This window comes from Sus scrofa, chromosome 5 (assembly GCF_054392235.1).
Source record: "Sus scrofa isolate SSC_HxYL_T2T_F1_AM1 chromosome 5, Sscrofa_HxYL_maternal_Yorkshire_Landrace_v2.0, whole genome shotgun sequence".
In the NCBI taxonomy this organism is placed as follows: domain Eukaryota; kingdom Metazoa; phylum Chordata; class Mammalia; order Artiodactyla; family Suidae; genus Sus; species Sus scrofa.
In genome coordinates, this window is record NC_139387.1 from 68896662 (window position 1) to 68922933 (window position 26272).

General features: G+C 36.1%; 1 protein-coding gene and 1 long non-coding RNA gene across 4 annotated transcripts; one reads left to right on the plus strand and one right to left on the minus strand.

Annotated features, from left to right (window-relative positions):
• The first annotated feature begins 1009 nt into the window (after window positions 1-1009).
• Window positions 1010-15530, plus strand: CLECL1 (C-type lectin like 1). 2 transcript variants are annotated; one of them, XM_085024708.1, is made up of 7 exons: window positions 1010-1066; window positions 1391-1475; window positions 4958-5044; window positions 6567-6665; window positions 10535-10704; window positions 14472-14584; window positions 15190-15510. In XM_085024708.1, the coding sequence occupies exons 2-7, from the start codon at window positions 1394-1396 to the stop codon at window positions 15305-15307; spliced, it is 669 nt and encodes a 222-aa protein (XP_084880834.1). In that variant the 5' UTR covers window positions 1010-1066; window positions 1391-1393; the 3' UTR covers window positions 15308-15510.
• LOC146403426 (uncharacterized) lies at window positions 10370-26272 on the minus strand. Of its 2 annotated transcripts, none has more exons than XR_014803861.1 (4): window positions 26037-26188; window positions 25432-25532; window positions 12966-13071; window positions 10370-12730 (listed from the first exon to the last, which is right to left on the minus strand). It is a non-coding gene; the product is annotated as an uncharacterized LOC146403426 (long non-coding RNA). The 2 variants fall into 2 exon arrangements; XR_014803862.1 differs by lacking the exon at window positions 26037-26188 and adding an exon at window positions 26200-26272 and having other exon boundaries at window positions 10371-12730.

Genomic DNA, 26272 nt, shown 5'->3' on the forward strand with positions numbered 1-26272 from the left:
ACAATCTGGATGAGACTTGAAAACATTGAATGAAACAGCCCGACTCAAAACTGTGTGACAGTCTACTTATGTGAAATGTCCAGAATCCTCACATCATGTCAACTATATCAATATAAAGATGTTACATAAAAATCATGCAACTGGCAGCCCCATTATTCTTCTTCTCAGAAGAACCTGTTTGTTCACTGTTCTAAATCATCACTGGTAAATATTCTTTGTCTGGGATTAGTAGCCACATATCTTAAATGGCTTCTGTTGCCTTTTTTCTTTCAAGGAGGCTAACTTGGATTTCAGCACCTCCATTAGTTCAGAGATTATAGTGAACTCCTCCAGATGTAAGCAGCACACTAAAAAAAAAAGTGCTTTTTTTTTTTTCTTTCTTTCTTTTCTTTTTATGGCTGCACCTGCAGCATGTGGTTCCCAGGCTAGAGGTCAAATTGGAGCTGCAGCTGCCAGCCTCTACCACACTCTCAGCAACACCAGATTCAAGCTGCATATTAGACCTATGTCACAGCGTGTGACAATGCTGGATCCTTAACCCACTGGATCAAGGCCAGGGATCAAACTCGCATCCTCACAAACATTATGTCAGGCTCTTAACCCAGTGAGCCACAACAGGAACTCCAGCACCTAAAACATCTTGATCTTTTCTTTTAAGGTCCTTAAGTAAAGAGACGCTTAAGGTTCATCTAAGTAAACATGCAGTCAGATATTTCCAAAAACATTGCTTTGCCACAAATTGATGGCTGGAATAAGAAAATGCTGACTATCCTGTCCTCCTACTAAATTTAGAATCTCCAAATTTAGGACCTGAAACATGCAACACTATACTTCTCTAATGAGTTAGTGCACAGTGATAAGCAAAGAAAGTTCTCAAACATCTATTTTCCCTCTAGAGTAAGGTTTAGTGTCTATCAATTCTTTCTATTCCACTCACAATAGTATCTCTCTCTCTTTTTTTGTTGTTCTCTCCCTCAAATTGCCATTCTGCTTTGAAGAAAATACTAGAAGGTCATAGAGTTTCTGCCGGAGAGCGTGTCTAAGAAAAAAGAGGAAGTGGTTCATAGTTAAGTAGAACAATATCTTCTGTAATATCATTAAAGATTAAAATGATTCCAAACATAGGCGGAATACTAACTGTAGAGCAAAAAACTACTGCTTAAATAGTCCTTTTCTTCTATGACATGCAAGGGTTCAAAAATCTATTACCTTGATTAATAAGGCTGAACACATTGCTTTTGAGTGTTATTCATCGGAGAAACAAACCAAACTCGGGAGAGGGGAAGAAAATCATCCTTCTCAATTTATCTAACTTACAGGAAGTTTGCCAACATATGGGACTCCCTTCAGCAGAATATCACTAGTGGGCTTCTCTCTCGTTTTAACATAGGCAATGGCTGGAGATATAGTCTATGCTGACATCAACATTGCCAGGACTCTTTCTTCGGAACATTCCTCTTCAGTACAGAGATCCGGTAAGTTGGATTTAGGACTCATTAAACTTAATACTTTACTTTTAATTTCCCTTATTGCTGCCCTGTGTCTATATTTGCCTTACTGGAAATAGTGAAGAGACTGGATTCAAAGCAGAACTTACTGAATGCAAGAATGAAAGTCAATGTTTTTAGTGACACAAAATGTTCGTAAAGTTAATTTTAATTTTAGCCTTAATATGTAGAATTTCGCTTTGGGTTTTCATAGACCCTCTATTCTTTATATTTGTTGTGGTGAACATTTATTATACTTACATCAATCCTCATGTCTCCTTTCTCCTCTACAGCTTTACTCACTCCAATCAAATCTTCCCTTTTAAAATAGTTTGATCAATTTATTTACACTGAGGAAAATATCTCTGGCAATGATTCGCAATGTTATTTATCCTTTTGGAATTTGAATATTGGTAGGATAAAAATGTTAAGCTAAAGACACAAAATATTAGTATTTTATTTCCTGAAGTTTAGGATTGATGACTGAGTAAGAGAATATTTTTGGAACATAAATAGATAGGCATACAGCTAAAGAGAACACTGTACCTTAATCACAAACCACCTCGAAAATAATAAATTTTCAAATCCAGTGTATTTTCTATATACATTATATACACATGAAGCATTAGAGAAATTTCTGTATTTCTTTCCTATTCTTTCCTTTAGGGTAAGAATTTTTATATTATAAACTTTATTTAAAATGTTTAAATAACTTAAAATCTCCTCATTGTGCTTGGCCTTGTGGTGTAAATCTGATGTTTTGCTTTTCTATATTTCCCAAGAATGCCTTTCTTCTCCTATATTTTTAAGCTTGCAGTTATCAAATGAATCTGAGGTGTAGTTTTCTCTAGTTGCAAGAACATGTTATTTCCTATGTTTAAATATTTTCTCTCTGCCTTGCTGAATAGAGGCTTATCTCTTTTCTCCATAGACCAGGAATTTTCACTTTAAATTAGCTAATGGAACTTAGTTTAAAAAACTATGTGGACTAGAATTGTATTCTTATTTGCCCATTTCCCCCCAAATCTCATATAATTGGTCAGTTTTTCTAGAGATTAACTCACTTCAAGCAACAAAACCCATATATATATATATATATATATATATATATATATATATATATATATATATATTATATATGTATAATTTTATGGCCACATCTCCAGCATATGGAAGTTCCCAGGCCAGGGACTAAATCTAAACCTCAGCTGCTACTTACACCACAGCTGCAGCAATGCCAGATCCTTTAACCCACTGCTCTGTGCTGGGGATCAAATCCCACACCTCTGCAGCAACCAAAACTGCTGCCGTCAGGCTCTAAACCCACTGTGCCACACCTGGAACTCCAACAAAACCAATATTTTTGATTCTGCATTCTGAGATTTAATTTCTTCTGATGATGGAAAGAACATTACTCTTTTCCTTGTTTAAAGATTTGGAGACAACAATTTTAATGCTGTCTAGTCCAATATTCTAATGTTTAAAAAAAGGAAATATGACTATATAAAGATTAAACTACTACCTATAGTCATGCTTATGACCAGATGTCAAATTTCTTACTACTCTTTCACTGCACATCTCTATTTTGGACAAATGCAACTTCTGCCCTCATGCATCATATCACTGAAGAGAGAAAGAACTATTTGATACCTTGGTTTGTAAATGTCCATGGAGCCCCACACAATTGTCCAGGGCCTTTCTTCCTAACTTGCTAAATGTCACTTATTTTGCTCTGGTTGTTGACTTTCTTTTTGTTCTTTAAATTTACCATATTCCTTCCCATTTCAAAGCCTCATCTATGTCGAAAGCCCCTCCCCAATCTCTTCATTTTTGTATTCCCCGCACCCCTCACGATATTAAGTACATAGCAAGCAATCAATAGATGCTTGGTAGGTGGAAGAATGTATAAATGGACAAATAAACTAATGGATCTCATTAGGTACTTAATAAATATTAGAGGTTTTTCGGTTCTCCATGATATAAAAAACACGGCTACTACCATGAAGCTGAGTGAAATATGGGTGAGAAGTGTGATTCCACTAAGAATACCCCAGGCTATGATTTGGGAATTCATAGCGTTCTTAAATTTTCCTTCAGCTGCCTAAAAATATGAGCTAGCATCCCACATTAGGCCTTTTATGAAGTTTGAAGATTTATTCTTTAAGTTTTTAGGTCTGTAAACTCAATTCTTCATATTAGAAGCTAGTGCTGGGACATCATCACCTTCTTCTTCTGATTGCCTTGATTGGTACAATTTGAATTGTTTTGCCTAATAAATGAAAACACATGGACTTCTTTAAAGTTTTGAGAATAAATTCCCACTAAAGATGTTTTACTTAGCAGGAAGAATTTGAACAAAATCCCATAATATTTCACTAAATAAGAGTTCCTGTTGTGGCTCAGTGGGTTACAAACCTGACTAGTATCCATGAGGATGCGTATTCAATCCCCGGCCTCACTCAGTGGGTTGAGGATCTGGTGTTGCCATGAGCTATGGTGTAGGTCACAGACATGGCTTGGATCTGGCATTGCCATGGCTGTGGTGTAGGCCAGCAGCTGCAGCTCCAGTTCAACCCCTAACCTGGGAATTTCCATATGCCACAGGTACAGCCCTAAAAAAAAAAAAAAAAAAAAAAAAAAAATCACTAAATAAACACTCAGGTTAATCAGTCTGGACACTTGACTTTGTAACTGGTTTTATTTCAGTATCAGTTATAGTAGTACTTTCTCAGTATATTGTATGGATGTGTATGTCTATCACATATTTAGTGGAATTGATATACTATAGCTATGTTGGGTAAGAGACTGTTGGTTTTAACTATTGGCTCAAAGATAAAAATGCCAATTTCTTTTAATGATTTATTTATCTTTTGATCATGTGGCTATTGATTACAGCACTAATGTAGTAGTCAAGAGACCTGAGGAGGCCCTCATCTCTGCTATCAATTGTGTGGTTGTAGATTTGAAATTCCCATTTTAACATGCAGATGTTGGATAAGATTATCCCTAAAATTATTTTACTTTAAAATGTATAATTTCATGAAATTATAATTCAAATCACAGGAAATAGGTGCATTGTATAAGGGAGGGGACATAAAAGCATGGATCAATTCAAATAAGTCGGTGTTGTCTGTAAGCTTATGAGAGAATCCTGAGAATTTCGTAGTCTTATATAAAAGCTTAGGGATGCAGACAGTAGACCATAAGCAAGGCTAATACTGAGGAACATATATGGTGAATCAACAAAGAAAAATTTATATCCATTCATAGTTTTCTAGGTCTCTTTTCACAAACTAGGGGACCAGATATGTTCTGTGTGTGAGTGTGTGTGTAAAAGGAAGCTAGACTACATATTTCAAAGGAAAGTAATTGAAGAGCATAACTGACAAAATTTATTAAGCATTTCCCTGCCTCTCACTACCTAAGAAATTGTCTACTGGGCTTGCTAGCATAATCTCTCCATTTTATAGATTCTCACCACCATGGAATTTTCTTGAGAGTTGGATGTGCAATGATTGTCATTCTTCTTGTAATAGTAATTGTGCTGAGCATTTTTGGTAAGTAATTATGAATACCATTCATATATCCTAAAGTATTATTTTATCATGACCTGTTGTAGTAGTGTTTGCTATTCAAGTGGTTCCTAAACAACAAAGTATGACTTCAGAAAAGCATGAAATTTGACACACAAGTAAAATTAGAGATATTCTACCAAACTTCAGCATGTGATATAATACATATTGTGCAATTCTTTCATTGATAAAGGAGAGATTAGGTTTATATTTTTATGATCAAAATCATAAAATGCATTTTACACACAATGCATTTCCCAGTGCAGTTTGATAGTGAGTTAATAACAGCTTTTCTGGTATACACTATGTAGAGTGAAAATAAATTAAATTATGAAGCATATTTCTATTTGTGTTCATTCATATTAATTATTCCTAGGCATCATAAATCTTGTATCTACAGGTGGGAAATTTGTCTAAAATCCGTCAATTCAATCAAGCATCAAAAAATTATACTCATAGACTATGCATATAGCTAAGTATAGCCCAATTTCCTATGGCAATTACCTTAACATTTATTGAATCAATGCTTGGAGAAAAATTCTCAGATGATATATCTTCTAAGGAATTCATATTTCCAGATTAACTCAAGCCCTAGAACACACCAAGGCAGCACCTGCATATGTTGCCCTGTGAAAGTTATTAGTAGTTATGAATGTCATTAGTAATTAGAGGTAAGCAGAGTCATAAAATTTTAGGACTGGAGGGTGCTCTAGAAATCATCAAGGTCAAACCTCCAGTTGAGGTGATCAACCTAAAGCCCAGAGTGATAATTGGTTTGACTATTTTAATCTAACTCCTCAGTAGCTAAACTGAAGCTTTAACATTAAAAGGAAGAAGCAAAAACACTTAGCATTAAACATATCTGCAGTATTGCTTTTGGTTGTAAGGTAGATTTGTTTGTTATTGAAACAGTCATTGTTAGTAAAATAGATTTTAAATATTTAATTGCCTAATACACACTACTATGAGATTATAAATTACCAAAATGTAATTTCAGTTAAATGCCCATCAGAAGTACCGATGTCTTCTTCATATTAGAAAAAAAATACTCTGGGCTCACTCTACCCTTCTATATGTAATATTTACATATACAGTCTCAAAAGGAACAGAATCATGAACTGAAATCAAAACACATAAAACCCTTTCCATGAATCAGGTGACATCTGATACAATTAATAGGAACTCACTAAACACAACTATCCAAATTAGACTTTTAACAAGAACTGGTTATTTTGTGATTATTCCAGTAAAAAAAAAAAAAAAAAAAAAAAAAAATCCAGTAAGTATACTTCTGGTCCCAGGTCATATTTTTCCATTTCTCCTAAAGTTAACATTAATAAACAAAAATGCAAAGGAATGTTCAGAAGCAATGTTGTTCTTCCTCTTAAATTTTTAATCGTTTAGCTTACTATGGAGTTTCCACATTAATGAACTTCACATCGTCACTAGAAGTCAATAGTTTTGTGCTTTATATTTAATCAGGAAAATATGTTTCTTCTTTTCTTAGTTATCCAGTTCAAATCTGCAAGACATATTAAAGGGGATAATGAATCAAAGGAGAAAAACTGTGCCAGGCAAAATGAATCTGAAACACTCACCTCAACAGGTAACATTATTTTTTAACTAGTTAGACTATGATGGCAAATTCTGTGGGACATTATCCCTAAAGCAATTTTACTTTTTGCTGTGCTCATATCCATGATACGTGTGGTTATAGTGATACTAAATAAACCTCTAGTTTTAAATTCTGTCAAACTTGCTTTCTAATCCTCCTTCCCTTGTAGATGCCCTAACTGTAAACAGATCCTAGAGTCCTTGTTTTAATTCATCAGGAGTAGGTACCAACTCTAAATTTGTTTGATCTTGAAAGCTTTCAGCTTTTCTCCATTGAGTACTATATTGGCTATGGGTTTGTCATACATGGCTCTTTTGATGTTGAGATATATTCTTTCTATACCCACTCTAGTAAGAGGTTTTTTTGTTTTTGTTTTTTTTTTTTAATCTTGAATAAAGGGAATGGGATGGATAGGAGTTTGGGGTTAGTAGATGCAAACTGCTGCATTTAAAATGGATAAGCAATGAGGTCCTGCTGTATAGCACAGGAACTATATCCAATCTCTTGGGATATACCATGATGGAAAATAATATGAGAAAAAGAATGAATATATATGTATATATGACTGGGTCATTTTGCTGTATACAGAAATTTTTCCAATGTTGTACTTTCTGATCACTTGAGATGGAACATGATGGAGGATAATGCACTGTTACCTGGAAAGAGTTTGAATTAGGTATACCCTATCAATCTAAGGTAGAACTTTACAAGCTATGGAAGAGTGTGGACTTAATATTGAAAGTAAGAACAAATGTTTTGTTTGTTTGTTTGTTTGTTTGTTTGGTTTTTTTGACCACCCATGGCTTGCAGAAGCTCCCAGGCCAGAGATTGAACCTGCACCATGGCAGTGACCCAAGACATAGTAGTGACAACACCAGATCCTTAACCCACTGTGCCATCAGAGAACTCCTGAAATGTCTTTTTAAAATATATTACTTACCTTATACCATAGTGTTTACCAAGATATTTTCCTTTTTTGATGTTATTCTTTCTTGAATATTTAAGTTTCCATTTATAAACATTTCTCATCTCCGTGAAGAACCTCCTTTAACATTCATTATACTGACTATCTGCTGGCAACAGTTTCTTTTAGATTTCTTTTATCTTAAATTTGCCATAATCTTAGAGGATATTTTCACTGATATAAATACTTTGTTGACAGCAATTTCTTTCCTTCAACAATATGAAGATATTTCCATTATATTCTGACCCCCATAGATTGTGATGAAAATGAGAACTTTTAAGTAATTTTCCCTTTGGTAATATGCAATTTTTATCTACCTTCAAGGTTTTTCTGTCTTTAGTTTCAAGCAATATAACTATTTTTTCCTATACAGATTTGCTTCATATTTATCTGGCTTCAGGTTTGTTGAGTTCTTGAAGGTATAATTTATAAATTTAAACAACTAGGGAAATTTTGTCCATTATCTTTTTTCTGCATTATTTTCTCTTTTCACTGATTCTAGGGCTTGCATTTCACTTACATCAGATATTTTTTATATTGTCCTGCAAATCCTTCAGGCTCTGCATACTTTTTTCCATCTTTTTCTGTTTTTTCCCCAATTAATAGTAACCTAATTTTCTGTTAATTCGCTGCTTTAAACCTGTATTGTATTGTATTTCTCAATTCTGAATTTCATTTAGTTCTTTTATATACTCTTTATTTCTTAACTGAAGTATCCTATCTTTTCATTAATTGCAAGCATATTTTCTTTCACATCCTTGTGCATAGTCATAACAGCTGCTTTAAAACAATTCTAACACCTTTGTCACTTTCCTGTTGTGATGCATTGATTCTCTCTCTCTTTAGAATTGGTTACTTCCAGGTTTTTCTTATGTCAAGTGACTTAAGACTATGGCCTGGATATTGTGAAATTTATGTTAAAAAGTCTGTAGATTCTGCTATATTCCTCAAAAGAGTATTGCTTTTCCTATTTTATCATGCATTTGGTATAGTGAGACTCAAATTTAAATTTCTATCTTTTGGACAGTAGCTCAAATCTCAATTCAGTTTTGTTTTGTTTTGTTTTAACCCTCAGCTATAATTCACACACATCACCTGGGGACTTGGAAAATTTTTACAACCAAAGTTGGTGCATACCCTTGATTTTTTTTAAAAAATGGGATTTACTCTTCATTTTCAGCATCTGTCATTGTCCCAAATTGTGTTCTTTGGTTATTCAGAATAGAAAGACTTCAGATTGTCTACCAAAACTTTACCCACTCTACATGGCACCAGCATTGGTTTGTCTTAGGCTAAAAGTTATAGAAATGGAAAATTCTTTTTTTTTTTTTTTTTGTCTTTTGTTGTTGTTGTTATTGTTGTTGCTATTTCTTGGGCCGCTTCCGCAGCATATGGAGGTTCCCAGGCTAGGGGTCGAATCGGAGCTGTAGCCACCGGCCTACGCCAGAACCACAGTAACTCGGGATCCGAGCCGCGTCTGCAACCTACACCACAGCTCACGGCAATGCCGGATCGTTAACCCACTGAGCAAGGGCAGGGACCGAACCCGCAACCTCATGGTTCCTAGTTGGATTCGTTAACCACTGCGCCACGACGGGAACTCCAGAAATGGAAAATTCTTACCTTGCTATACCTTACGTTAAATGTCAGCTACATTCCAGACCTATCTGCTTTTGTTGACTCTTCAACAATGACTCTTCAAGTCACTGTATGATATGTATGTGTTCTTAAAAAATATTTATTTGAAGTTCCCATTGTGCCTCAGCAGGTTGCAAACCCAAGTAGTATCCATGAGGATGCAGGTTTGATACCTGGCCTCACTCCGTGGGTTAAGGATCTGGCACTGCCATGAGCTGTAGTGTAGGTTGCAGACAAGGCTCAGATCCTGAGTTGCTGTGGCTGTGGCTGTGGCATACAGCTGAAGCTCTGATTCAACCCCTAGCCTGGGAATTTCCATATGCTACAGGTGCAGCCCTAAAAAGAAAAAAAAAAAAAAAAAAAAAAAAGCAAAATAAAAAATATTTATTTGTAAAAAAATAAAATAAAGAATATTTATTTGAGAGGACAATGGTGTATGTGGAATGCCTATGTGTCATCATCTAAATTTACTAGCACATATAAAGTAGTTCTGTCTGTTATCTATCTGCACATTTTTAGATGTCAAGATCCTTTTGTTCACAGGAGGGTCAACCTATGAGTTTTGGGGGTCACCTATTACACAAATTTTACCCAAGAAAACTCTTCCAATGCTATATATAATTCTCAAAATGTCTAGTTTGTTGTTAGGCCGCTAATTAAAATCTCTAATTTCTATTTCTATTTTTCCTCCAAAATGTTTATCTTCCTGAGGCCTGAATATCCATTGCTTTTTTTCTAGTGTCTGGTGCATTGCCTCGCTGATAGAAAACAATATATTTTAAGAGAATAAGTTGCAGTTTCTGTCATGGCACAGTGGAAACGAATCTGACTAAGATCCATGAGGTTGCACATTCAATCTCTGGCCTCGTTCAGTGGGTTAAAGATCCGGCATTGCCATGAGCTGTGGTGTTGGTCACAGAAGCGGCCCAGGTCTGATGTCACTGTGGCTGTGGCGTAGGCCAGCAGCTGTAGCTCTGATTGGACCCCTAGCCTGGGAACCTCCATATGCCACAAGTGCAGCCCTATAAAACAAAAACAAACAAACAAACAAAAAGGAATAAGTTAAATAGAGAAAGAAAGAAAAAGATTGCAATTTTTTTAATCTTTATTTTTTCCAAATCCACCCTGAGAAAAGCACACTTTTGTGAAAGACAGTTTAGGCCATAATTTAACAAATTCGGAGAGGTTTTAATTAATGTACAATATTAGGGGTATAGTCCCAAGATTCTTTTAATTAATCATCCTTTTTTCTTTCTAGTTTCTTCCAATTCTTCTACCACTCATAAACCATGCCCCTTCAAAGACTGGAAGCTACATGGGGGGAAATGTTACTGGGTTGCAGAAAAAAAGAAATCTTGGAATGAAAGTAAAAATGACTGTGCCCAGAAAGAGTCACATCTCATGGTGATCCGAGACTTCACTGATATGGTAAGATGCAAAATTTGGAGGTCATAGCATCTTTCACAATTGCCATGGATTCTTTGTGTAACAAATTTGAAAATATCTGTGAAAAAAAATGTAAACCTCATTGCTATTAGTTATACAAATGTTATCTGAATCACTGAACTATATTATTATTTTAGGCTTTATTTTTGGCTAGGTATAGGAGGAATTCATTTGGTTATACACCTAAGTTCTTCTCTACAGTGGATCCCAGGTTCCATTTAAAAATACATAACATAAACTATCTGATATCCCATGTTGAATCCATTGCTCACTAAGATTGTGGTCAGATATCATGGCAGCTGAAATGAAAGGTATTGGGGGAAAGGTAATACAGCATAGACCTCATTAAGACTTTGTTCCTCCTTGGGATAATTTAAATTGGAATTTTGCAATGTGAAGGTTGGACACTAAACCTTCTAATTAATAAGGCCGGTGTATATGTTAATTGGCAAATGTCAAATATGGGTTCTCAGCATGATTGGTATGTTGGAATCAGAAGCTATGTCAAAGGCTCAGTTTCAGAAAACTCAGTGATAGCTGTGCTTCACAATTTTGGTTGAACAACAGCCATCTTCAGGGATTTACATGAGGGCAGCTGTTGAAATTTCTGAAGGGGGAAGAAATAGTCCTTCTGATTTTCACAGATATCCACAAGAAAAACAAAATTAGAAGTAAACATCCTTCTATGTAAACAGTAAAACCCCAAATATCAAATGATAAGACTCTTTGTCAGATGCAGTTCAAATTGGTTCAAATATGAACCAAATCCAGGATAGACCAAGAACTAAAAAGAGACTTGTTTTCTTGGAGGTCAATTTTAAGACAAAAACGAAGTGGGTATCAACTGGAAAATGTCTGATAAGAATGCCCTGACAGGAATAAACATTAAATCATTGCATGCAGAAATAGTGCCATGAGAGACTTCACTAAGAACCTCATCCATTTTCTTCTCACCATTAAAGGGAAGAATGCTGAAATGCAGAAAAGGCATGTCTCTTTATTAATTGGGACAATTAATAAACCCAATTTTAGAGAAGAGTTGGACTGAGACAACTTATTTTAATGGAAATTTTCTCCCGTCAGTTTAAGTTAAACCTCTTCACATTCTTAATCAAATGAATAAGCTAAACATAGTTATTCCCTTTCAAGGATAGATAAAAATCCATCAGGAACCTGTATAGAATTTAGGCATAAGTATTTCCATTTGTAATTTCTCCAAGAAAGGACAAGTAAAAGTCAGATAAGACGTATATTACAGAATAATAATTATCACAAGAAACAGGAAGTTATTTTCTATCAAATACTTTTCCAGCAGTTGAATAAGTTAAAATGATCAAAAAATTATTCGCCCATCTAGAATTCCCAGGTGTCAACATAGTACCAAACTCAGGTTCAGCTGCTCACCGTCCAAAAGCCAATAACTGAAAGGCAAGTATCACAGAAAGAAAAGATGCTTTAGGAGTTCCCGTCGTGGCGCAGTGGTTAACGAATCCGACTAGGAACCATGAGGTTGCGGGTTCGGTCCCTGCCCTTGCTCAGTGGGTTAACGATCCGGCATTGCCGTGAGCTGTGGTGTAGGTTGCAGACGCAAGCTCGGATCCCATGTTGTGGCTGTGGTGTAGGCCGGTGGCTACAGCTCCGATTCGACCCCTAGCCTGGGAACCTCCATATGCCACGGGAGCGGCCCAAAGAAATAGCAAAAAAAAAAAAAAGAAAAGAAAAGATGCTTTAATCAGAAAAGCTGGAAACCTGGGGAGAAAGTGGACTCATGTCCTGAGACCAACTCCGAAGATTCTGCCCAGCCATGGCAGTTTTAAGGGAAAAGAGGGGGAAGAATCTCAATGAGTCAAGGCAGGAGGTTGGATTCTGCATCATGCTCCATTGTGTGCAGACCAGCTGACTCTGGCTGACTCTTTCTTCAGAGATTATCTTGCCAGTGTGATCTCTCTCCAAGACCGTTAAGGGGACTGCTAGGGGTAGAGAGCTAGTCATTCTTACTTCTGTTTATCTAGGAAAAGAATCAACAGGTTAATTAGGTTCTTTGAGGGTTGGAGGGGAACACAAATTGGCAAACGAAAAGAGCTGCTTTCAATCACATGGCAAAAAAAAAAAAAAAAAAGAATAAAGAAGGAAGAGGAGGAGGTGAGGTAGAAGAAGAGGAGGAGAAAGGCGTATTTTCAAAAAGCAAGGGAGATCTAGAGTTTTCATTATATGACACAAAGATCTGGAAGAAATATTGCTACCTTTTTTACAATGAATAAAAGTGGTGCTAACTTTAAATTGCCAACGTTTTTCAAGTCCATTGGAGAATTGAGATTGAGGAGCCAAAATCTATGGTGAAACAGGCATCTGTGAGAGAGAGGAGACACATTTTCACTTACTTGCAATTGACAACTCAAACATTAGATATCAGAGAGTTCAGCCAGAGTAACTGGGGAAAAAAACGAGCTTAAGATGAGTGTAGGATGGCAGAAGAGTATGAAGGTGCTAAGTTCTGCAGGAATTGGGGAATTCTACCATCTCTTGAAGGCTGTTTCTCAACAAACCCCACCAGCACTCAAAGAAAACATTGGAAAGAACTATAAGAAAGTGTTCATTGTGTCACAGACCTGGGAGAAGAAAACAGCAATAATGCATACATAGAAAGAAAGACTACCAAGACCCTTCTACCTGTCTGCAATCTACACTATGAACAAAAGCTTAATTTATGTATGTGTGGGAGAGAAGAGCAACAAACGTCGCTGCCCTTAGGGAACCAGTGAAACATCATCAGGTGAAAAAGGGGATGGGGAAAAAAAATACTCCTGTGGTGGTGGGGCAAGAATGCACACTGGGACAGCAACTACATCCGAGGTAGGGATAGCAGAACTGGGAAAGCCAATACATTGGAAATACAGGGATTCAGTGTCTGCCTGAGACTGAAGCATAATCAGAACCAGAAAGACCACTCCTTTCACCATCTTTTACTACCACACCAACAAATTTCAAATAAGATGTCAGGAAGAATACTGCGTATCTCTCTGTGCGTGCACATTTCTTCTTCATATAAGAACACCTATCAAATTGTATTAAGACCTAACCTAACAGTCTCATTTTAGCTTAATCACCTTGCTAAAGGCTCTGTCTCCAAATACAGTCACATTTTGAAATATTGGGTGTTAGAGCGTAAATGCATGAATTTTGATGACACAATTTAGCCCATATTATTCTACCATTTGGCCCAATATTGTTGCTTTCTTTAATTTCCCCCATATATTCTCTTGCTTCTAGATATGGCTCCATACTTGCATTTAGTAGTAATCAATAACATTTATGTGATGAATATTTATGATGTAAGGAACATTTATGATGGTATTAAATACTATTATTTAATAAAAAATAAGAATAGTTCTTTGAGATAGATACTATATAACCTGGGCTTTAGTGACTGGGCAAAAACTAAAGTAAAAATATTGAATGATTGTGCAAAGATGCATAGCAGTGTATAAATAGCAGTGCTAAGACTCAAATTGGGCAGTCTGCCTACATAGCTTTGGTGGCTACTACACTGTATCTAATTGCACTTTAGCTGTTTGTCCCACGGTGTTGCAGTACTTTGTCCCTCCACGGTGATCTTTTGAAATCATGATGCATGTCTTAGCTGTTCACCCCTAGCTTCTAGTGGAGTGCCAAGCATATAGAAAGTGTGCAAAATATGTTTCTTGCATCTATAAGAATCCATTTCATATAACATTCCTTATTCACTTCAGAGTTTCCTATGGCGGAACCTGAATATATCGGAGTTTTATTGGGTTGGTTTGAACATTCCTTCTGGAGGGAAATCATGGACCTGGGTGGACAACAACACTTTTGACCCCCATCTGTAAGTTTATTACATTTTATTATTTTTTTGTGGGTTTAACCCCATATTGTATGTGACAAGAAAGAGATATCGGATGTTCTTGGCCTTGAGCTGATTAAACCGGTATGAATTTCCTGATTCTTACAATCTGCTCAATAGCCTATAAAGTGGTTTGCACAGAAAGTTGAGAAAGAAAATATATCTCACCCTATCCATTCAGAAGATGTATGTGTGAAAAAGAATTTGCACTGCTGCCTTTCTCTTTTATCTTTTTATCTAAGGTAAATTAGTAAGCATAAAATCTCTTACGACTGCACAAGTTTAGTTTACAAAATGTAAATTTCCACTCATTTCTTACAGTGATCAATTTTTAAATGATAAAAAAGTCACAGGTGATATTTTAACTCTAATGAACTATTAACTTCTCTAGAAGAGGTTTTGAGAAATGAAACTGAGGATGGAAAGAACTGCTTTGCCTATCATATTGCTGTGTATTGTTTAAATTGTTTTAAAGATCATATTTTCATTAAAAATTAGAAAATATTTTCTAAGGTCCTTTTTAGCGTCTGAACATATACATGTTTTCATTTCTGATATTAAGATAATCATTTGCTTTCTTTCTGCAGGTTTTCAATAGAAGAAAATAAACCACGGACCCGGAGCATGAAATGTGCCAAGGTGTCTTATACTGAGATAGCTAAAGAAAATTGTGCAGAAAATAATCATTGGATTTGTCAACTGTAATCCACTGGGCAGAAAATTGGTCTATTTTTGTCTGACTGAGAGACACCACGTGAAGTTTGAGCTCCGGTCATAAGAAAGTTCAGAGAGTTGCATGTGTCCTAGAGGGCTGTGCATGCATATGTATGTGTGTCCATTTATGATTCATGTGGGTAAAGTACTATTTCCCAGAAGTGACAGAGAAAATAAAGTGTTTTAGAAATTGATGGATAGATTTTTACATCTGAATTATCAGTGTAATTATTCAATCACCCATCTCATTTTGCCAGTATTTTGGAAACTTCAGTCTTTATCCCTTTTTTTTTTTTTTCTTTTTTCCCCTTCCTTATTTTTCATTTTATTTTTTTTCTTTTTCTTTTCCTCTTTTTCTTTCTTTCTTTTTGTAATAGCTGCAGCTGTGGCGCATGGAATTACCTGGACCAGATATTGAATCCAAGCCACAGCTGCAATCTACATCACAGCTGCAGCAATGCCAGAGCCTTTAACCTATTGCCCTGGGCCAGGGATTGAACCCATGCCTCCGCAGCAACCCCAGCCACTGCAGTCAGATTCTTTTTTGTTGTTGTTGTTGTTGTTGTTGTTGTTGTTGTTGCTATTTCTTGGGCCACTCCCGCGGCATATGGAGGTTCCCAGGCGAGGGGTTGAATCGGAGCTGTAGCCACCGGCCTATGCCAGAGCCACAGCAACTCGGGATCCGAGCCGCGTCTGCAGCCTACACCGCAGCTCATGGCAACGCCGGATCGTTAACCCACTGAGCAAGGGCAGGGACCGAACCCGCAACCTCATGGTTCCTAGTTGGATTCGTTAACCACTGCGCCACGACGGGAACTCCCAGATTCTTAACTAACTGTGCCACAGTGGGAACTCTTTATCTTTTCCACGTATTTTCTCTATGATATCCTTAGCTAAACTTTTACATTTTCCCAGTTTCAATTGCCACATACAGAGCAATGTGTATCAGTTATATCTCTAGTCCATATCAGTCCTTGATCACCAGACCTGTATACGATGCTGCTTATTTAACATATCAAACATAAAAATCTCAAAGATACTTCAAACTCAACATATAAAAATAATTCATTAAATTTTATCAAAAGAAGAACCATCTTCTAGCACTCCATACCCAAAATTTATATGCCATACAAGACATTTATGGAATCTATAAACCAGACTCCATCCCGTTATCATTCTATCACTCGGCTGCTCTAGATTGCTCTCCACTCCCCACCTCATATCGCCAAGTTTTATATTTTACTAAATATCTCTCAACTATGTCCTCCTCTTTCCATCACCACTGTCATGCTCTTAATACAAAGGTACTAAAATATTCAATAACTGCAACAACAAGGTCTTCCTGTTCCATTCTTACTCCAATACTTCCCTACAGTGAAACCAAAGTGATTTTTTTTCTGAAAATATGCGCTAACAATACAACTTTTCCTTTTTAAAATACTTCAATATTTTCCTTACAATAGTACTAAACTCCATGGCCTAGAAATTGCTATCAGAGCTAAGTCTTCCTTACTTATTCAGTTTCTTCCAACACCAAACTTACCCAGATTCTCAGGGCCACAATTACCTTAAGCAAATTTTTATTTTTTTGACAATTTTTAGAATTCATACTGTGTTTCACCACATTGCCTTAGCAAATGTTGTTCACTAGACCTGAAATTCCCCCCTCTCTTCGCCATCTCCCAAAACATTCTCTACAGCTCTGCTCAATTTTTATGAACTCTTCCGTGAACTTCATGACAATGTCAAATATCCCAACATTATATAACCCTCCCTAGAACTTAACCACATTTTTGGTTTTACATATAATTGTCTTTTGAGTGAATACTTGATTAATGTCCTTTCCCTCACTTAACTGTAAATCTTATAAGGGTTCAATATCGGGGTTTTTATATATATATTTCTAGTGCTATTTATATTGCCCACTACATAATAAATACTCAAAAAAATTTCCGTTGTATTAAATTGTCTCTGAGAGTTCACAGAAGTAAAATGTTAATATGTGGTTGGGGAGATAGGGTGCAAAAAAAAAACAGACTCAGGGAGTTCCCATTGTGGCCTGGGGGGATGAACCTGACTAGTATCCATGAAGATGCACGTTCAATCCCTGGCTTTGTTCAGTGAATTAAGGATCTGACATTACCACGAGCTGTAGTGTAGGTTGCAGACACAGCTCGGATCTGGTGTTGTTGTGGCTGTGGTATAGGCCAGCAGCTGCAGCTCTGATTTGACCCCTAGCCTGGGAATCTCCATATGCCACAGCCCTAAACCACACTTAACTAGATGGTCTGAGAGCTCCTATCCATATTAAGCCTGCCTTGCACAATCTATCCCCAGAGAAGAATGAAACCCTGTTATTTTCTAAAGATTTCCATCTTGGTTGTTTTTCTGTGTTTACACAATCCATGTGGAGAAGTGGGAATAGTTCAGGACCAAGATAGAATTAATATCTGCTAGGGGCTGAGCTTAGACTTCCCTTACCTAATTGATGTCTTTCGTGAAAATTAGCAAAGCTGATATTGTAAAGGTAACATGTAGAGAAAGATAGGCACGTCACACTCCATGAATTAAAAGTTCACCCTGAGTAATTTCCCCCACATTTTTTTTGAACTGTTACCCTTGTTGGTCTCAACTCTTCCCCTCTTCATCCATGCAGGTCCCCACTTTTTGGTCCACCTCTCTGAGAAGCCCACCTTTCTCCTAACAATTTATTATTATTATTATTATTATTATTATTATTATTGTTTTAATAGTTATTTCCCCAATATAATTTTTTTTCTACTGTACAGCAAGGTGACTCAGTTACACATACATGTACACATTCTATTTTTGCACATTATCATGCTCCATCATAAGTGACTAGACATGGTTCCAAGTGCTACACAGCAGGATCTCATTGCTAATCCATTCCAAAGGCAATAGTTTGCATCTATTAACCCCAAGCTCCCCAACCACCCCAATCCCTCCCCCTCCCCCTTGGCAACCACAAGTCTATTCTGCAAGTCCATGATTTTCTTTTCTGTGGAAAGGTTCCTTTGTGCCTTATATTAGATGCCAGATATAAGTGATATCATATGGTATTTGTCTTTCTCTTTTTGACTTCACTGAGTATGAGAGTCTCTAGTTCCATCCATGTTGCTGCAAATGGCATTATTTCGTTCTTTTTTATGGCTGAGTAGTAACTATTTTTATTTTTCTCCTTCATTTTAAAAAGAAACCTACATTTTCCAAGTCCCTATCCCAGTCTGACCTCATAAATCCACTGAGTTTTGTAAGACCTGTGTGAACTGTCACTAACATAACCCAATTTCTAACAAGAGTAGCCAATGTAATATATAACAATGCATTTTTTGGTTACTTCCACAAAGAAGGGTTCTTTGATTTTTTTTCTCACTTTTTTTTTTCAAAAATTCTCTTTTATTTCTCAATACTCTTTTTTTTTTTTTTTTTTTTAAGGGTCACACCTGCAGCATACAGAAATTTCCAGCCTAGGGGTAGAATTGGAGCTGCAGCTATCAGCCTACACCACAGCCACAGCAATGCTAAATCCAAGCCACATCTGTGACCCATGCCATAGCCTGCAGCAACACCAGATCCCCAACCCAGTAAGCAAGGTTAGGGATTGAATCTGCATCCTCACAGAGACAATGTGGGGTCCTCAAACCTCTTAGTCACAATGAGAACTCCTCAATACTGATTTTTTTTAGAAAGCAACTGCTAAGAGATTTAAACCTAAAAATGCCACTAATTATGCTGAATGTAAGTAGCAAATGCCACAAATAAAACAAAAAAGAAGGAAAACAAAAATTAATCTCTTAACAATGAATAAGACAGAAGAAAATAGAAAGCATGTAAAAAAATTGAAAAATAAAATTAACAAATCTGACCTAAATGACATATCAAGACCAATACATTAACAACTAGATTTTTTTTTTCAGTTATACAAGGGATATTTGCAAAATGGGCTTTAGGCTGGGCCATTAAAAAAAAAAAGACTTCACAAATTACAATGGACTGAAACCATACAATTTATAGCTTAGTGATAATACTAAGTCATACCGAGAAAGGGAAAAATAATAAAAATATAATAAAATTTTATTTGGAAATTGATTGTGTAAAAATATTACTATAATAATTACAAAATATTTTCAATTGAGTGATGATATATATATATATATATATCAAATCTTTGAGATCATAGCTGACTAAAGCTATGCTTTTAAGAAAATATATGTCAGGGAGTTCCTGTCGTGGCTCAGTGGTTAATGAATCCGACTAGGAACCATGAGTTTGCAAGTTCGATCCCTGGCCTTGCTCAGTGGGTTAAGGATCCGGTATGCTGTGAGCTGTGGTGTAGGTTACAGACGCGGCTCAGATCCCGCATTGCTGTGGCTCTGGTGTAGGCCGATGGCTACAGCTCTGATTCGACCCATAGCCTGGGAACTTCCATATGCTGCAGGAGTGGCCCAAGAAATGGTAAAAAGACAAAAAAAGAAAATATATGTCAGAAATGAATATGCTGAAAATGTTGACAATCAATCGAGTATTTGTATAAAGATATAAAAAAATAGCAGATTATATCCAAATTAAAGGAGAAAGAAATACAAATGAAGAGTGAAAATAACAAATTGGACATAAGATATAAAAAATACTGTTATATTCTTAAAGCCAAATAAATTATTAAACCTACTTTTAGATTGATAAAGATTAGACGCTGGAAAGCACATATAAAAAAATCTCAAAAATAAAAACAGCACATCTCAGCAGATTGTGTCGACATTTTTAAAAAAGGGTAGTATAAGCAATATTATGACGAAACATTTGAAAATTTAGGTGAAATGGTGTCTAGAAAAATATAAACACAAAATTTCATACAAGAAGAAACAAACTTTCTTTCTTAAGTATAAATAAAGTTGAACACATAAATTAAAACTTCCCAGGCTCTTTAAAAAAAAAAGTAAAACAAGTCTTATGCAATTTCTTTTAAAGATTATTGGAAAAGCAAAAACACCCCAAATTGTCTTTTATGGCCAAAGTAACTGTGACACCCAATCCAAAAGGATATAAAAATGAAAATAAATGAAGGTTAACCTCAGTTGTAGGTACAAAATCTCAACCAAGGTATTAATACACAAGTAGATTACTTTTCACAAATTTGATTTACTCAGAGACTCCATGTCACCCTCTAGTGGTAGCCTGAAAAGATGCATGGGCCCCATTGCCATGACCTTATGATTCGTGTTCCCAATTGAAGAGCTTGTATGAACAAAAGAATGTCTCAATAGATTACTCCTAAGATAAGAGACATCCCTCTTCTGGTAAACAAAGGTCACCAGAAGGCCCAGGGATGAGAGCTGAATTAACCAGGGTTCCAACCACAGAAAAAAAATTAGTAGGGTAGATATAGATAATAAGAGAATGATAGGTGATAGAGATAAAGAAATTTATCCCAAGAGATTTTCTTATGCACTGTGGGGGATAAAAAATACAGATGACAGGTAGATGATGAAATTTTAAATACATAGATAATAGATAGATAGACAGACAGATAGCTAGAATTGGGTTACACAGTTATGGGGGCTGGCTAGGCAAATCTAAAATCCATAAACCAGGCCATTGGAAGGACAGGCTAAAAACTCTCTAGCAGGAGCTGATGCTTCAATCCTCTCTCCAGCCCCCTCACAATGCAGCTAACAGTGGTTGCAGGAAGTTTCATTTCCTGGAAAATTTCAGATATTTCTAGGAACTTGCTTAGCTTGTCCCCACATATGTTGTATGATAACAAAAAGCAGTGTGGACTCTCTCCAGCAGATGGAGCCATTAAAAAAAGGCATTCTGAGAAAGGCATCGTTAGAAAGTTGTTCCTATTACTCTATAGTCTTCTGAGATATTGAAGGCAACTATTAACATTAATAACTGAAAAATTAGGGAAGAAAAAGAAATAAAAAGCATCCAAATTGGAAAAGAAGTAAAACCGTCACTATTTGAAGACACTAAAACCTTAAGGACTCCACCAAAAAACTGTTAGGACTAATAAATGAAATCACTACAATTGCAGGATACAAAATCAATACACAGAAATTTTGTAGCCAAAACATGGCCTCTGTACACTTGCATCAATTAAGTCTTGGAGACAAAATTTTGGGAGAATTAGAAACAACAGATTTATTGCTTTGCAAGGCACAGGAGACCACAGCAGACTAATGCCTCAAAACTGACTCCTACCTTGAGAGGGGATAGCAGAGGGTTTTATAGGTTTAGCTTGAAAGACAGGCTTATTGATTAAGGCGTCTGTATCATTCTCCCTCCATAGATCATTTCAGAGTGATCAAATCTGGCATCATCAGTCTGGTGATAGTTTCTGGCTGTCTTGGGGGTTATTGTTCCTTGACATTTGCTCTGGAAAGAAGATTGCTTAGAAGGAAGAGGTGTTAGGGAGTGTTCCAATTACAAAAGAAAGCACGAGGTGCAATATAACTCTAACTAGAAAGTAACCATTAGTAGAAGAAAGCAATCAAGCAAGGAAAAGATCATTTGTGAAAAGCTGGGCGCTAGGCACAATAAAGTTCTAATTAGAAAGTAAATATTAATAATAAGTTACTGGGCCAAGGCAGAGCACAACATAATGGAGACTGTTTTAACTAGTTTTTAGCTGTAACAATATTTCCTAATCGTTAACATTTGAATCAGCCTTTTGAGACTGACGGAAGGCCTGGGAGGCTAAAGGAAAAGTCTTTTACTTCAAAACACAAAGGTTTAGGATTTGGTACAGGGTTTCAATATGTTGCATTTCTATACACTAATAAAGAGCTATTGGAAAAGAAATTAAGAAAACAACTGTATTTACAACTGCATCATAAGAAATAAAATAGCTAGGAGTAAATTTAACCAAGGATCTAAAAGACCCATACACTGAAAATTATAAGACATGGAAGAAAGAAATTAAAGAACACAAATAAATGGAAATACATTCCATGCTCATACATTGGAAGAATGAATATTGTTAAAATATCCCAACTCTCTGAAGCAATCTGCAGATTCAGTGCAACCTGTGTCAAAATTATAACGGCATTTTTTCCTGAGAAATAGAACAAACACTCTCAAATTTATATGGAACTACAAAAAACCTTGAGTATCCAAAGCAGTCTTGAGAGCTGGAGGCATCATGCTCTCTGATTTCAAAATTTATTACAAAATTCAAAATAAAACCAACAGCATTGGCATAAAAACAGGTACATAGAAAACTGAACCGAGTAGAGATTCCAGAAATAAAGTCACACATATATGATCAATTAATTTATGACAAAGGAGCCAAGAATATATAATGGGGAAAAAGGATAGTCTCTTCAGTAAATGGTGTTGGGAAAATTGAATAGCCACATGAAAAATGAAACCGAATCACTATCCAACATCATACACAAAGTTAACTCAAAGTGGGATAAAGACTTGAATGTGACTTGAAACCAAAAACATCCTAGAAGGAAAAATAGGCAGTAAGCTCTCTAACACAGACTTGGTGATGATTTCTTTGGATTTGTCACCAAAAGCAAAAGAAACAAAAGCAAGCAAGTGGGACTGTACTCCGAATACAAATGAAACTATCAACAAAATAAAAATGTTACCTACTGAATGGAAGAAAATATTTTCCAATTACATATGTGATATGGGTTAATATCTAAAATATATGAGGAACTCACACAACTCAATGGCAAAACAACAACAATAAACCCATCTAGTCTGATTTAAAAATGGGCAGAGAATCTGAATAGATGTTTTCCAAAGGAAGACATACAGGTGGCCAATAGGTACAATAAAAGACGGGCAACTTCACAAATCATCAGGGAAAAGGCAAATCAAAACCACAAAGTGGGAGTTGAGGGAAGGAAACATAAAATTGGGTTGTGATGATGGTTGTATAACTATAAATATAATAAAATTCATTAAGTTTAAAAAAGCTCGATCCTGTGAAATTGGATTATTATGATCATTATATAACTACAGATGTGATAAATTTATTTGAGTAATAAAAAAAAAAAGAAAAAAAAGCTCAAGGAAATATCCCCTCACAGTTGCTAAAAATAACTATTATCAAAAAGGTAAATAACAGGTGGAAGAAAAGATATGGAGAGAAGGGAATCCTTATACACTATTAGTGGGAATGTAAATTAGTGCAGTCGCTATGGAAAACATTATTGAAGTTTCTCAAAAAATTAACAGAATAACCATGCGATACAGCAATTGCACTTCTAGGTGTTTATTCAAAGAAACAAGCCCTGTTTATAATTCACAAGTACACAGATGAATTATAGAGACTTGGACGAGAAAAAAAATGTTGCTATCTTAATGACTATCTTTTTTATGAAAAATCTAGATTACCTTTAGACTCTAAAAGCAGCCTTATACATCTCTGTTTCATGATAGTAAACTATGGGCATGTCTTCTACAGATAACTTGAAACAACTTTAACAAGACATCTAAAAATGTCTATATAAGTATATACACATAATGTGCATACATAAATGTTATATGATTTACACATCAGTATGTGTTATGTGTATATTATATACACATGTATAAATTAATTTACAGAAATTAATGTGCCTGTGTATTATAAATGCATGTATACATAGTATATACATATGTATTACAAATGAGTTTATACAGTATAGACATATATCAAGCTTATTCTATGAACTGCACATTAATACATACATTAATATATAAATACATGATTACATATATTTATATATATATAAGTGCATATTTACATGTATGTGTATACTAGAGAGAGAGAGGAAGAAAGAAAGAGAGAGGAGATGGAGAGAGAGAGAGAGAAGGATCATGGTGTGAACAAGCCACTGTGCGGTGTGCTGCCAGTAAAAAAGACAGATATGGTTCTTGCCCTCATGAAACTTAATAGGAGAAGAACTCATGAGTCAACAATAAGAATAATGACTTAGGAGTTCCCGTCGCAGCATAGCGGTTAACAAATCCGACTAGGAACCACGGGGTTGCGGGTTCGGTCCCTGCCTTTTGCTCAGTGGGTTAAGGATCCGGCGTTGCCGTGGGCTGTGGTGTGGGTTGCAGACGTGGCTCAGATCCCGCGTTGCTGTGGCTCTGGCGTAGGCTGGAGGCTACAGCTCCGATTCGACCCCTGCCCTGGGAACCTCCATATGCCATGGGAGCGGCCCAAAGAAATAGCAAAAAAAAAAAAAAAAAAGACCAAAAAAAAAAAGAATAATGACTTATAAGAGGAGGACATAAGGTAATGAAGTCCAGAAAATTAAGCACTTTTGCCAAAGAGAACGTGACATTGTAGTATTGGGATGGACTACAATATTAACAGTAAAATTTTAGCACCAAATTACTCCTCTTTGGGACACAGTACAAAAGCTAACTTTATACGTAACTACAAACTAAGAAAATTGCTGCCCAATAAAACCATAAATAATATGTATTGGTCAAGTTAAAGAAATCAATATTATTGATATTTTTACTTAATTTAAATTACAGCATTTGAGAAAAAACAGTCTATATGGATAAAATTATGTTATTTCTGGACAGATAACTATTATATGTTGTATATTGTGTAACAGTTATATACAGTTATTGTATACATGGCTTTATATAAAATTACATCTATTCTTTTATGAATCAATATGACATTGATCTAGGACACATGTCATTACATTATCTAGCTCCAATTTAAGAGACAGTCCTTTAGTGTAAGGTTTCCAACTGCTGCCATCATGTAAGAAACACCTGGGAGTTCCTGCTGTGGCTCAGCGAGTTAGTACCCAGCTAGTATCCATGAGAATGTGATTGTGATCCCTGGTCTCACTCAGTGGCTTAAGGATCCAGCATTGCCACAAGCTGCAGCATAGGTCACAGATGTGCCTTGGATTGTTGTGGCTGTGGTGTAAGCTGCAACTGGAGCTCCAATTCTACCCCTAGCCTGGGAACTTCCATATGCCACAGGTACGGCCCTAAAAAAAAAAAATAAAAGCACCTGGATCCCCCTCACCTTTCTGGCTTCAGTTCTCATGCTTCCTTTTCCTCTCTACACTTCAGTTTATACTGACCTTCATCCTTTCTCAAGTGAAAAGGTCACTTACCTCAGGGCCTTTGCACATCATCGTTGCTGAGAACATGCACTCCTCATCCTTCTTCCACTGAGCCCACTGCATCCTTAAAGTATCAGCTTTAAGGTGCTACACTAAAAAGCAAAAAATAAAAAAATAAAATACTCTTTAAGCTGCAAGTATTTGGGAATTCTCCAGCAATCTTTCTGTTGTTGATATCCAGTTTCACTCTACTTTATTCCCAGAACATGCTTTGTATGCTTTTAAATTTGTTACTGCATATATTGTAGCCCAAAATGTGATTTATCTGGGTGAATCATCTATGTAAACTTGAGAAGACTGTGCGTTTGTTGGATATTCTTAAAATTCCAATTCGATCAAGAGGACCTTCATTTTATACTTAGTCCCTGTTACTGGGAAAAAGGATTTGATATCAGAAAAGAGATTTTGGAAAAATCATTTTGTCTATGTCCCAGAACTTTTTATTCTCCTACAGGAGCTTAAAAAAAAGAAAGAAAGAAAAAAAAAAAGAGAGAGAGAGAGAATATGAACCAAAGCTTATTAAAGTATTTTCTTTAAATTTCTGAAGACGGAGAATGTGTTTGCTGTAGGTCTACCATATGACATATGCGTAGTACATCTTAGCTTTTAAAATCCTCAGCTCAAGAGGCATCCCTCCTGCTCCACATGGCTGGCAGCCTGCCAGGTCCTGCCCCAGCCCATCCTCAGCCACGGCCCTGCCCCAGCTCCGGATCCTGAAGGGGCTACTTCAAGCTTATGGCGACGAAGCGGAAGGCTGACCTGTCATTCTGATTTGTGACTCTCGGACATTGAGAAGTCAACATTTCTTAGAATGTTGATCCTAAGAAATGTC